The sequence below is a fragment of the Lissotriton helveticus genome, chromosome 2_1, assembly GCF_964261635.1.
Source record: "Lissotriton helveticus chromosome 2_1, aLisHel1.1, whole genome shotgun sequence".
Lineage (NCBI taxonomy): Eukaryota > Metazoa > Chordata > Amphibia > Caudata > Salamandridae > Lissotriton > Lissotriton helveticus.
In genome coordinates this window covers 400886046-400898518 of record NC_136059.1, presented here as the reverse complement: position 1 = coordinate 400898518, position 12473 = coordinate 400886046, and the positions used below count along the sequence as shown (strand labels likewise).

The 12473-nt window shown below is 49.0% G+C and overlaps 1 protein-coding gene across 1 annotated transcript in view; it reads left to right on the top strand.

Moving 5' to 3' along the window:
- Window positions 1-12473, top strand: part of PAIP1 (poly(A) binding protein interacting protein 1) — a 545177-nt gene that overhangs the window by 108951 nt on the left and 423753 nt on the right. Inside the window, exon 3 of the mRNA XM_078675041.1 lies at window positions 1154-1351. Within this exon, the coding sequence (XP_078531167.1) occupies window positions 1154-1351 (198 nt within the window). The remainder of the gene's footprint in view (window positions 1-1153; window positions 1352-12473) is intronic.

Here is a 12473-nt window from a genome sequence, read left to right as displayed (position 1 = left end):
TTCTGTCCATCCGGACAAAGTTGTTTTAAAAACTCGTCCTTCTTTCCTGCCCAAAGTTGTTACGGCCTTTCACATCGGGCAGTCCAACCTTGCCCACCTTCTATCCGCCTTCACATCCTTCTCAGGAAGAAGAGAGGCTCCACCATCTGGACCCAAAACGTGCGATCCTCTTCTACCTAGATCACACACGCCAGGTCCGGGTGGACCACCAGCTCTTAGTTGGTTACGTGGGCGCGAAGACGGGGCGGGCGGTGCACAAAAGGACCATCTCTCGATGGGTCGTGTTGTGCATCAAGGCCTGCTACTCCTTGGCTGAAAAGAAGCCCCCTGTTGGGCTGAGGGCCAATTCCACTCGGGCCACGGCGGCTACTACTGCCCTGGGTCGGGGAGTCCCCTTGCTCGACATTTGTCAGGCAGCTACGTGGGCCTCGCTGCACACGTTTGCTAGACACTACTGCCTGGACAGCCAAGTCCGGAGAGATGGCTTTTTCGGCCGTTCCGTTCTCCAGGACTTTCTGGTGTGATCTTGGTTCGCAGTCCCACCACCGGGGTTGGTATTGCTGGGGGTATCTATTCTAAGGTAAGGAATCTAACACTAACCTGTTTCTTTCAGATGCACAAGTTACTTACCTTCGGTAACTATATATCTGTAAGAAACAGTAGTTGGTGTTAGATTCATTACCCCTCCACCCATCCTCCCCGTTCTGCGAACCGATATCTAGGGTTAAGGTATTTGCCTTTGAGGGCCCTAGTTTTATGGCACCAGTGTCGGTCTCTGGCATGGCTCTACGTTCCTGGCGCGGAAAGCTATGTACAAGAACTGACGTCAGCGCGCGAGGGCGGCGTCTAAGTACTCCGTCATCCCATTGACCACGACACCCAACAACGGACGCCAAGCCGCAGACGACACCTACTGACGCGCAGGAGTACTGCTACGCAAAACTTTCCAGATCCAGTCTGACGCCTGGGGATATTCTAAGGTAAGGAATCTAACATTAGCTACTGTTTCTTACAGATATATCGTTACCGAAGGTAAGTAACTTGTGCATTAACGCATACATAGTGCAGAAAATGTACAAATTAATATTTTTGTTTTTGTTATTGCAAACACTTTTATTAACCAGATAAACACTAATCCTATTTTCAATTGTAGGACTATGGCGATGGATATGATAATGTTCCAGCACTCCCTTATTCTAACCTTGAAGAATATGTTCAAGACTTTCTAAATCATCTAAGTGAACAACCAGGCACTTTTGAAATGGAAATCACCCATTTTACACAACTCCTTAATAGCTGGGTCATTACAGAAGATACTTTACAGGAACTTGTTGAACTTCTCTACCAGAAGGTAGTGTATGCTTATTACGGAATAGTTTAAGTAGTCTGTTAATGAACATTGTCTTGTCCAGTCATACTGGGTGCAAATGAGGTTGAAAACCAAGTGTAACCAGATGCCAGTCTCCGCTGCCCTCGACTGCATAGAGAGGGTTGATATAGTCGAAGCTGGATGTGATATGTCATTATATAATAAATCATTAAAATCTCTACAAGGGTAAGTTATGAGTTCTTCTGCTCGTAAATCACCAATGTATGTTAAACGTGTAGAAGCCCAGCGTTAAAGTGAAGTAAAGATTACAAAATAAAACTCCTTCCCCGCGAATAAATAACCGGTCTTCCCAGCATACCATCATTAAATAACGAAATATATATACACGAAGAAATTATGTTTATATTGATAATATAAATATGTATTGTCACCGGTGATGTCCGCAACCTCATTTGTAATGACGTTTGTCACGTGAGGTAACTCGATTTGTGATTACGTGCTGTAGTTTTCAGGGCTGCAGTACAAATTATGATTTATGTAGAATTTTATTTTGGGTTTTATTTCATAATCATAGCCATAATTGTAATTGTACTATGCGTGATATGCTAATGAAGATATTTTAAAGCAAGTGTAATAATCTCATGTTTGTTCAGTAGAGCTGCATCTTCTGGGTGTTCGAGACCTAGATGATAACCTACAACACTCCTTCACACTAGAGGACTATACAGTCGTTTTGAGTATGGTACAATATTATTTTTGCGACTAACGCACATGAAAGACCGGCATGGCATGAGTTAGTCATGCATGCGCAGAGGAAGTAGTATTCTACTTAATATTAAAGTTCAGGCTTTGGATGGGCAGCATGGCCACCTCTCCAGTATTAATATATGAATAAATAGTATATTATATTCTGCACATCGTTATATATTTGCATATAATAAAACACCGGTAAGGGCACATATGCACAATGTGACTATGCTTTAAAAATGTAAAAAAAAGGAAATGTTTCCATCTCCAAAGTACACATCGTCAAGATAAGTCGAAAATGTCTCAAACATATTGCGTTGAAAAACTAAAATGCCATCTTGAATATAAATAGCTGAAGTTTAAAAAAAAAATCTTTGAAGAGACATTGAGTCCATAAATCGAAATAAAAGCTATTTAAAGGAAGATGACAGAAACCACATACCAAAACAGCTAAGGCTAGAGACCGGGCAACTACACCCACACACAATATGACAGAAACATGAGGATCGTATCCTTGGTGGAAAGGAACTCGGTTATCCCCAGGTATTTGAGGAAGACGCCAATGATGAGAGCAGGATGTGTGAGGACAATGCACGGTATAATGTTGAAACAGATCCTGACACAGTGGAGCTGCCGACCATGCAGAGGTTATAAGAGCTGCTGACACACATGACGATTTAAGAGGGGTCCTGTTTCTTGCAAAAATCTTCTAAATTAAATTCGGAGGAAAAGCCAATTGTTATTAATTCTTCAAAGTGTCCTTCACAATGGGGAGGAGTTTATTTTAAAAAATCCTCTCACTTCAATGACGGTCATACCCAAATGCCGAAATTATATACAGACCTTTATAGAATCTGTCTACATAGGAATCCAATGTAGGCAGCTTCTTAATTACAACCTTGCAAATAAAAAGTTGAAACCTGTGTTGCCTATGATCCGATAAAAATGAAAGAGTAAAAAGTGAGATGTAATGGGAGAAAAAAACGTTGTCAGTGTTGCAATATGCCGAGTAGTAAAATTCAAACCCTCTACTTTGCTGGTAGTCATCAATAGTGGGAGGAGAGAGGGGAGCGTATTCTGCACTTACCATGAATCTACAAAAAGCGAGTGAAAGGTATTACTCAAGTGGGAAAATCTATTAATACCTTCCTAAAACCGTCACTAGAATGGACTGACTCAGGAAACCGATAACGGTGCACAAGCACAGTTACGCGAACATGGGAGGCTCAGTCTGAAAGAGACACGTTAGTGATAGATTCCTTACCTTAGAATCCCCAGGCGTCAGACTGGATCCGGAAAGTTTTCGTCCGCAGTACTCCTGCGCGTCGGAAGGTGGTGTTGTGCGGCTCCGCGTCCGTCGCTGGCGTCGTAGGCGTTGAGATGACGTCATGGAGACTGCTTAGGCGCCACCCCTGCACGCTGACGTCCGTTCTTTTTCTGTGTCAGCAAGCGCAGATCCGGTTAGAGCACATACCCTAGTCACTTTTTGACTATATTTTTGAGACTTTTGTCTTCACTTTCTTTTTAGTCTTTTGGCTCCTGGCACCACGTAGGGCTGCCTGGGTTTAAATCCTAGGGGCCTATTCCCGTACGATGTGGATGACTGACCCCCATGGCGTTCTCTCTACTGTCTGGAGCGCTATCATGACTCCCGGCCATGTTCCAACTGTCTGGCCATGGCTCCGAAGGCGGAGACGAGGAAGCCGGTGGCAGTGGCTGACTCTATCTGCTTTGCGCTGTGTGAATGCAAGTACTGCACTGTGGGCGCTGAGAGAGCGTTTTTAACATAATAGCGATTATCCAGCTATTTTTTTTTTTGTAAATCTTTTTATTGAATTCAAATAACAAAAAACATAGAAATAAAACAAAAGCAAGGCAATACAATACAAATGTGTCACTTCGTTACCGGGGGGGGGGTACATATGCAAATCAAATATCAGAATTATACGATGATATTGGGGGGGGGGGAGACCAGAAGCAAATAAAACATCTAAATTCCTGCGGAGGAAACATCAGGTCGGGAGGAAGACAGGTCAGTATCCAGTTCCGGACGGGGGGGGAGTGCATATATCACCACGGTACGTGTTCCATTGAGACCAAATTTTCCCCCATTTGCGGGGCGTGCCACGGGAAACATACAGACTTTTCTCTAAACATACACCAGTCCATGTTTTGTTGCCACACCAGTACTGTCGGTGGCCTCTGCGCGCCCCATAATTGGGCAATGTCTCTCTTGGCAATCATGTTACCCAAGGTCACCCACCGAAGCTGCGCCTGGTCATAATTATTCGGCTCCCAGACATTCAACAGACATCTCCGCGCTTCAGGCATTGATTGCACACCCGTGACTTCACTCATAACTTCATGCACGCGGGTCCAATAGCGCAGCACTGCAGGACATTCCCAAATAATATGTAGAAACGTGCCCACCATACCACAGCCACGCCTGCACAATCCATCCGCCGAGAATCCCATGCGTACCAGACGAGGACCTGTCACGTATACCCTATGAAGAATTTTGAGCTGGACAAACCGGAGGCGCGCCGGGATAGCCACCTCCTTCGGGGAAGAGATCGCAGCCTGCCAGTCCTAGTCATCTAAACCATCACTAGTCCATAACTCTCGAAGGTCAGTCCTGGTATTAATTAACTTTTTATATATGAGCGAGATCGTGCTATCAGGGACGTGCCCATCCAGTATCCGATCTTCAAGCGGGGACGCCTCCGGAATATCCGAGCCCAAAGGAAAAACGGACAGGACCGCATGTCGGACTTGCGCATACAGAAAGGATTCCCTATCATTCAGGTCGTACTCTACTTTCAGCTCCTCAAACATCTTGACTCTACCCCCGATCCACACATCATCAACCCTGCTGATACTGATCACGTCCCACCTATCAAAACCCTTTGACTTCCAGAGGGAGCCAAGTTTTTCCGACGCATAAAGCGGAGTAGCACGGGTCGGCTTGTCAGCCCATCCCGTGGCTGCTGTAGCACAATGCCACACCTGTACTGCTGTCTTAGTAGGGCCCGTAAGAGATCTGCCGGCAGATTTCGCGTACAGAGCCCTGTTGTAATCTCCACCGGGCAGCTGCCATTTATCCATCTCAAAAGCCGGGTTCGGCAAGTGAGCGTAAGTGCCATGGTTAATAGCCCCCCAGCTGAGAGGCCCAATAGTAGCGACGGATGTCCGGGAGCGCGATGCCCCCATCATACCAAGGGAGCATCAGCTTCGAAAGGGCAATACGGGAACGGCCCCCCCATATCAGTTGTCGCTGTAGACTTTCAATCTCCCGAAAGTAACCGGCTGGCACAATGTCGAGTGTGTTCTGAAGCGCATAAAGAAAGCGGGGGAGCGACATCATGTTAAACAGCGCCGCTCGTCCCAGAGGAGAGAGTGGGAGTCTACCCCACGCAATCACATCAGCACAGAGGCGCTGGAGAGGGGGCAGGAAATTGCGTTCATAACGAAGCACGGGATCCAAGGTGATAAAGATTCCCAAGTACTTTAATCCTTCCAGCACCACCGAGATAGGACAGCCACGAGGCAGGAGAGGAGCCTCGCCGGAGAGGACATAGATGCAAGACTTCGACCAGTTAATGACAAGACCGGAGTTTTTACGGAAAGAAGTCAAAACGTCGAAAAGGACGATCAACGACTTCCGAGGCGACGTAAGGTACAAGAGTATATCGTCTGCGTACAGGGATACACGATCCTCAAACTCCGGGGTCCACCTAATGCCCTTCAAAGATGGCTCCCACCTCAGCCAGGCCGCCAATGGCTCCAAAGCAAGGGCAAACAAGAGTGGGGACAAAGGGCAACCCTGGCGCGTACCCCTACCGAGAGCAAAGGAGGTCTAGACATGCCCGTTCACCACCACTTGGGCTAAAGGGTCAGTGTAGAGCAATTTCACCCAGTTAATAAAAGTGGGTCCAAAACCGAATTTAGAGAGAACCGCCCAAAGATACAGCCACTCTAGCGTATCAAATGTCATGGTGGCGTCCAAAGACGCCAAGATGGCCGGTTCACGTAAGGTCTCCGCTTGCGCAAGGACTCCATGCAGGCGCCGGAGGTTAAGTGCCGTGTTACGGTGTGGTATAAATCCGGACTTGTCTGGGTGAACCAGATCACCTATGACAGAAACCAAACGGTTGGCGAGCACTTTGGCCAGGATCTTCGGTTCAGCATTAATCAGAGATATGGGCCTGAAGGAATCACAGCGGTCGCGTGGCTTACCTTCCTTATGAATAACCACTACGGAAGCCAATCTTTGGTCAGGAGGAAGGGAACCCGTCTCCAGTGATTCTAAAAACATCGACCGCAGATGTGGTGCCATCACATCCGGACGAAGCTTGTAAAGCTCAATGGGGAGCCCATTAGGGCCCGAAGCCTTCCCCGAGCGAACCGAGCAGATGGCAATCGCGATTTCATCAACCGTGGGCAGAGCCTCCAGAAGATCCCTTTCAGGGTCGGACAAGCATGGCAGCGAGATATCGCGTAGAAGCAAGTGGGAGTCATGTTCAGGTCTATCTGACACAGGGGAGTACACTACCCGAAAATAGTCAGCGAAACATTCAACAATAGCAGCAGGGTCAGTGATACTCACGTCATTCACATCAACAATAACAGGGACAACCCGACTCGCACATTACCTCCTATCTAACCAAGCAAGCAATTTCCCAGCCTTATCTCCCACATCATACAAACGTCCCTGCTGTTCCCGACCCATCTCTTTCGCAGCGTCAGTCACCAGCGCTCTATAGTAAAGTTGTTTCAGACCCAAAAGGTGCAGCCTCTCCGGGGAGACCTCGGACTCCAACTCCCCCTCAAGAACGGAGATTTCATTTTCAAGACGTACAACCTCCTCCCGCCTACATCTCTTAACATTGCCAATCAAGGAGAGGGCCTGGCCCCGAATAACAGTTTTGTATGCTTCCCACAATGAAATAGAAGAGGACACAGAACCCACATTTTCGGCAAAGTATTGGTCAATCGATTTAATTAGTTCCGTTCTAACCATGGGATCACGGGGATACCATGGGTTTATCGGGGCCACTCTACCCTCCGACCCCAAGTGTGCGTCCACAACCAACCATAGCGGGGAATGATCCGAATTCCCCTAGCAAGATGTTTCACCTCTCGTATGAGAGTTGCCTGGGAGGAGGGCATCAACACGTAATCCAGTCTCGAAAGACTGCCGTTGGCCCCTGAGTGGAAGGTATATTGCAATTGCCCAGGGTGAAGCAGGCGCCAACAATCGGCAAGCCCCAGAGCCTCCAGGAAGTCCCCCAACCAGGATTGAGATTTCGCGATTTCACGGGGAGGGTAACGATCAAACATCCCAGACACTACAGAGTTGAAATCCCCACCCACTACAAGCAAACCTTCGGGGACTCCCAAGATCACTCTTCCCAGGTCGGCATAGGTAGTAGTCTGGAGGCCTGGCGGTACGTAAACGGAGAGTAGGGTGACAACCCTCCACTCCCAGCGCCCCACAATGGCGGCGTATCGTCCCCTATCATCCAGGATAATATCGTCAACGGCAAGAGGGAGGGAGCTCCGAATCAGGATGCCCACCCCCTGGAGCCAGAAGTGAAACCTGAGTGCGCAATGAGACGATAGCCACGCCTATTCATTGCATGGCACGTATTACCAAGCAAGTGCGTCTCCTGAAGCAAAACCACATCAGGGGACAAACGTCTCAGCAGCTGCAAAACTACACCTCGCTTAATCCTGTCTCCCAACCCATTAACGTTCCAACACAGTAATCTCAATCCCCTACCCCCATCCCAGAGGCCACCCCCATCCCCCCCACACCAGACGCGTCACTGTAAAACAGAAGATCATCAATACTATGCCTTGATAAAAACAAAGAAACATGAACCACAACCCCCCCAAGACATCATACCCCCCACCCCGCACCCCTGCGTAAGACTCAAAAGCCACCCCAACTTGCAGTGTGCCTGTCGCCCTAACATACAACTATTCTACGAAAAGAACCCCATAGGAGGAAGACTCACCCAACCCCCACCCACACCCCAATCAGACAACACGTTAGCAAGCAATAGTGGCATAGCATCAAACCACAGCCGAAAGTCATTACGTTGGTCCGGGAGCCGATTTCGCCCCCTATTCCTGCTCCACCGGGCCGCCCTCTGCTCCACCGGAGTGTCCAGAATGATCAGATTGATCCCGTCCCGGGGGCAGCGTGTCTAGCCAGTCACTAGCTACCCCGGGATGATCAAAGAAAAATGTTCGGTCATTGTAAACCACACGTAGCCGGGCCGGGAAAAGCATAGCATATTTCATGTCTCTGGTCCTCAGTCTCTTTTTCACCCCCTGGAATCCAAGTCGCTGCTTCTGAACCTGCTGGGTGAAGTCCGGGTAGAAACTGACTACGGTATTCTCATACGCCGTAGGACCAGATATGCGTGAAGCTTGCAGGATCGCATCCCTGTCCCGAAAGTTAAAGATCCGAGCAATGATGGGACGCGGAGCAGCTCCCAGCTTAGGCGGGCCACCCGGGATCCTGTGTGCACGTTCTACTGCAAAAAACTTGCTGAGGCCCTTGGGCGCTAAATGATTCAGGACTAAGTCCTCCACCAGCAGGTCCACCGATGCCGGTTTCAACGTCTCTGGGACACCAACCAGACGGATGTTGTTCCGTCGAGCATGGCCCTCAAAATCGTCCAAGCGTCGAGAGGTAGTCACGGGCGGATCGCAGGTTACCGACCTCTGCCTGTAGATCGGAGACGTCGGCAACAAGATTAGATGTCTTTAGATAGAGGGATTTGACTTTCTCATTAGTCTTCGCAAGATCAGCCCGGATCAGGGTAACATCGATTGCGACCGTGTCCAACTTGTGGGTCAGGGCTTCATACTGTTGACCCAGTGTGGCCTTCATCCCGGCAATGGCGCCCATGGCGTCCCTCAACGACAGATCTTCACCCATCGGGGATTCTTCTCCAAAATTGACCGGGGGTTTAGTCGATCCGCCCGGAGAGCCCTTAGCGAGGGTATATCTGTCCATAACGTTAGACTGCACGGGACCCCCTCGACTTGCCGGTCTGGTCTTGCGTTTTTCTCCCTCAGGCTTGGTGGCCATTTTAGGTCGTGCGCCCCGGAGGGTATTCTGAGACCTAGTAAGAATGGCTACACTCGATGCGCCCGCAGCAATTCGGAGAATAAGATGAGGAACAACCACCAGGCAAGGAGTAATGAAAGTCCGGATCACCAGTCGATGATGCGTGGTTAGACAGAAAGCAATAAACCAGGGCGACCAAGGCAAAGTCAAAGAGGTCGAAGCACGAGAATCGAAACCGAAAGTAGAAGACCGGGCAAGGGAGACCCGCATGAGCCGTTGTTATTCAATTACTGTCCGGCCGGCAGAGAAACCAAACCCAGGGCAGTACCATGGAGCAGGCCGGAAATGTTCAAAAGTCCACAATTTCGGCTCCCGGGGTTCAAATCGAAGTCTGAAAACGGATAGACGATCAGCGGGGCCGTGCCAATAAGAACCCGTCCTCTAAGGCAGGATAGGGTACAGGATAATCGGTGGAGGTGGCGAAGGTCCGGGAGCTCTAAGCTCACGCGACCATCTTGGGTGCGCGCTAAGCTCCTCCTCCTATCCAGCTATTTTTAAAATCACTGCGTCTTGTAACTGATTTTAATACTGCGTGCACTTTACTTTGGGCTGATTAATAGCTCGGGGGGGCACTCACTGTTTCTCCCGCCCCGGTCCGCCGCGTCCATTCTGGGCGTTTGTTGCGGAGGGTGAGGAGGAGCCCAGCACTTCCGGGCTCATTGTTGTAAGGTCAGCGCTCTAGCTGCCTCTCCCCCTCCCCCATAAATGTGTATAGGACACCGGCCGCGCAGCGGACGCGTGCAGCGGGCGCGACGAAGTTGCGCCAAAGTTAAGCCCGTCTGCGCCCGTCCGCGGCCGGACGGGGCCCGGGGCCATAACCCCTGTGCAATCTATGCCAACCCTCATACATTATGGGAGACAAGAACTGCTAGATTTATGTCCCTCTATCGCAGGACCATGCTGGCATACAATGGAGGTACTAACACTTCGAAACTGCTCGATGTGCCCCTTTAAACATCAAAGAGAACCGGTTAGTGAGACAGACAAGGGGAGGATCCTAGGAGGTTTTTAAATTGTAGATCGCTAAGCAAACACAGCAATCAGATATGGGATCTCCTGTTGGAGGAGAAGATGGATGTGCTTTTCTTAACGGAGACATGGCTAGGGGAACATTCTGACCCAGCTATAATAGAAACTATCCCGCCAGGCTATTCACTCACCAGATTAGATAGGAGCGAGGGGAGGGGCGGAGGAATGGCCATTGCCATAAAGGCTCCGCTTGAATGTACTCTAGCGCCTTTGCAAGTCGAAAGCTGCGAGGCTGGCCTTTTTACTCTTAAAGTTGGGCCCCAACACTCGGTGGCGGGAATCCTTGTCTATAGACCCCCAGGAAAGCTGAATAACTTTAATTCAAACCTAGTGGAGGCTGCAACTCACTTAGCCATTAGGAAGAGTAGACTCCTGATATTAGGAGATTTTAATATCCATCTCGAAGATGAACTAGCCAAGGAAGCGCTAGACATAAGGCAAAACCTGCAGGCCCTACAATTAGAACTAAAAAACAATGTCCCTACCCATAAACACGGCCACTTACTGGATCCCGTTTTCGGTAGTTGGAACGGAGTGAAAGTTAATCCGCCCTTACCTGTACCCTGGTCTGATCATTTTTTAATCCCTTTTAAAATCCACTGTCCAGATACAGATACCCACAGAGGGAACAAAAACAGTTACCCACGACGCAAATGGAAGCACTTCTCACAAGACACCTTCAATCAACTATTAGAACAAGGGGGTCCACCGGGAGGTGCTGACTGTGAAAGCGCAAATAGAAAACTGGTGAGTCGTATTCTAACGGCTCTGGACGCCTCAGCCCCGATATGCTTATCAAAAATAGGAAGCAGTAGTAAAAAGACTGCTCCCTGGTTTACTCCGGAGTTGCAGGCTGCTAAATCAGAATGTAAAAAACTAGAGCGGAAATGGCGAACAGACTTTTGCCCTCAAACTAAAACTATATATAAGAAAGCACAGAGAAAATATCAAACTCTATTACGTAGAACTAAGGCCATGCACTATAAAGACCGCATTGAGGAGGCAGAAAATTCCTCGAGAGAACTGTTTAGAATTTTTAAAGAGATCTCCGTGGTAGTAAACACCAACACACCGGTAAATGACTCAGTCGAAGAATGTAATAGAATAGCCAACTACTTTGCAGGAAAGGTTAAAGATATCTATATGTCCTTCTCGGGCAACATGCTAGGTGGACGAGTTTTTAGGGAAAAGGCTGGGGCAAGTGAGGTGGAGAACTGTCTAAGGGTCTTTTCCGTGCCCCCTCCAGAGACACTAAGTAGCATCTGTCAGGGTATCAAATCTGGCTCCCCTCGGGACCCTGCTCCGCCGCGGGTGTTGGGGGAGAGCCTCAAGGTGCTGGAACCATATATTAATTCAGAAAAGGGGGTGGTGATGAACGGAGTGCCTGAATTAAGCAGACCACTCTTACCCAGTCCAAAGATCAGGGCTTGATCCATCACCGTTTTTTAGCTCACTGCACCATCCCAGCTCAGAACTTGGCTATATGCAAATTAGTCTGTTCCTGTCCCAGTGCATGATGGGAACAGGGCAAACCAAACTACCAAGCCAATTCTTATACTGGGAAGGAAACAAGCTTCCGGGGACCGGTTTCTGCCATTTCAGGCATCGTCGGCCCGGCTTGCTTGAATCCTGATGGTGCAATGAGCAAGGGACTCACATCTGAGTATACCCTTCCACGCTTATGGTGGACAAAATGATTCAGAAAAGGGGGTGGTGATGAACAGAGTGCCTGAATTAAGCAGACCACTCTTACCCAGTCCAAAGATCAGGGCTTGATCCATCACCGTTTTTTAGCTCACTGCACCATCCCAGCTCAGAACTTGGCTATATGCAAATTAGTCTATTCCTGTCCCAGTGCATGATGGGAACAGGGCAAACCAAACTACCAAGCCAATTCTTATACTGGGAAGGAAACAAGCTTCCGGGGACCGGTTTCTGCCATTTCAGGCGTCGTCGGCCCGGCTTGCTTGAATCCTGATGGTGCAATGAGCAAGGGACTCACATCTGGAAGGGTATACTCAGACAGGAGTCCCTTGCTCACTGCTCCATCAGGATTCAAGCAAGCCGGGCTGACGACGCCTGAAATGGCAGAAACCGGTCCCCGGAAGCTTGTCTCCTTTCTGGTGAAGAATTGGCTTGGTAGTTTGGTCTGCCCTGTTCCCATGATGCACTGGGCCAGGGGCAGTGAGCTAAATAACGGTGATGGATCAAGCCCTGATCTTT